Genomic DNA, 1,405 nt, shown 5'->3' with positions numbered 1-1,405 from the left:
CTGGAGTTGGTGATGGATAGGGAAGCCTGGCGTGCTGCAGTCCATGGGGTCGCAAAGAGTCGGACACGACTGATCAACTGAACTGAACTGAAACACACCAAAAAAAAAAAAAAAAAATCAGGACATATTTAAGAAAAACAATACTAATATTTACAATAAGATTCCAAATACTGGAAAAAGAGTTGAACATTTACCGAGTTCCTCCCATATGGTAGAACTTTATATCTATTCTTTTGTTTAACATTCAAAATTATCTCATAAACTAAATACCACCATTTTCCAGTTTCCCAAGGAGGCTCAAAGAAGTTGATTAGCTTGTCTAAGGTCACACAGCTGGAAAGTGGTCAGTTAGAATGAGAAACCTCAGGCGCGCTCAGTGCCGGGGCCTGGATGAGCGCGGGTGCGAGAGCACAGAACCCACGGGCACCATGCGCACCTCAAGGCTCTACACGTTGGTCCTGGTGCTGCAGCCTCAGCGAGCCCTCCTGGGCATGAAGAAACGAGGCTTCGGGGCCGGCCGGTGGAACGGCTTTGGGGGCAAAGTTCAAGAAGGAGAGACCATCGAGGACGGGGCCAAGCGGGAGCTGCAGGAGGAGAGCGGGCTGACCGTGGACAGGCTGCACAAGGTGGGCCAGATCACGTTTGAGTTCACGGGAGACCCCGAGCTGATGGACGTGCACGTCTTCTGCACGGACAGCGTCCAGGGCACGCCTGTGGAGAGCGACGAGATGCGCCCGCAGTGGTTCCGGCTGGACCAGATCCCCTTCAGGGACATGTGGCCGGACGACTGCTACTGGTTCCCGCTGCTGCTTCAGAGGAAGTAGTTCCGCGGCTACTTCAGGTTCCAGGGGCAGAACACCATCCTGGACTACACACTCCGTGAGGTGGACGCCGTCTAGGGCGGCGCCGGCTCGCCCCCTCAGACCCCGAGACCCCTGCCTGGCCATGCCCTGGCCTCCAGTCTGTCTGGAGCAGGGCTGGATGGAAACGCAAATAAAACTTTTTTGACACTTCAAAAAAAAAAAAAAGAATGAGAAACCTCTTCCGGTTGACCTCAAACCTAGATCTTTCAGCTTTATATGCCACCCAAATTCCCAATGAAGAGGAAGATTATCCAAACATTTCTTCCCTTTAATATTTTTTTAAGTTCAGTAAAAATCTTTACCTTTTAAGAACTTACCCTCCCCCAGCAAACATTTGCATACACAGGCATACACATACACAGATAGAAAATTAAGATTCATGATAGAGCCTGAAATCTGACTTTGCCTGATGATTTAATCAATTTTAAAGGAAATCAGTCCTGAATATTCATTGGAAGGACTGATGCTAAAGCTGAAGCTCCAATCCTTTGGCCACCTGGTGCAAAGAACTGACTCATTGGAAAAGACCCTGATGCTAGGAA

At 49.3% G+C, this 1,405-nt stretch overlaps 1 protein-coding gene across 1 annotated transcript; it reads left to right on the top strand.

Moving 5' to 3' along the window:
• Positions 1-371: 371 nt before the first annotated feature.
• Positions 372-1,010, top strand: LOC122451103 (7,8-dihydro-8-oxoguanine triphosphatase-like). Its single transcript, XM_043483659.1, has one exon. The coding sequence runs from the start codon at positions 429-431 to the stop codon at positions 822-824; it is 396 nt and encodes a 131-aa protein (XP_043339594.1). The 5' UTR covers positions 372-428; the 3' UTR covers positions 825-1,010.
• Positions 1,011-1,405: the final 395 nt, after the last annotated feature.

Source organism: Cervus canadensis, chromosome 12 (genome assembly GCF_019320065.1).
Source record: "Cervus canadensis isolate Bull #8, Minnesota chromosome 12, ASM1932006v1, whole genome shotgun sequence".
Taxonomy (NCBI): Eukaryota; Metazoa; Chordata; class Mammalia; order Artiodactyla; family Cervidae; genus Cervus; species Cervus canadensis.
Note: the sequence above shows the minus strand (reverse complement) of the source record. Positions and strands in the feature narration are given on the sequence as shown.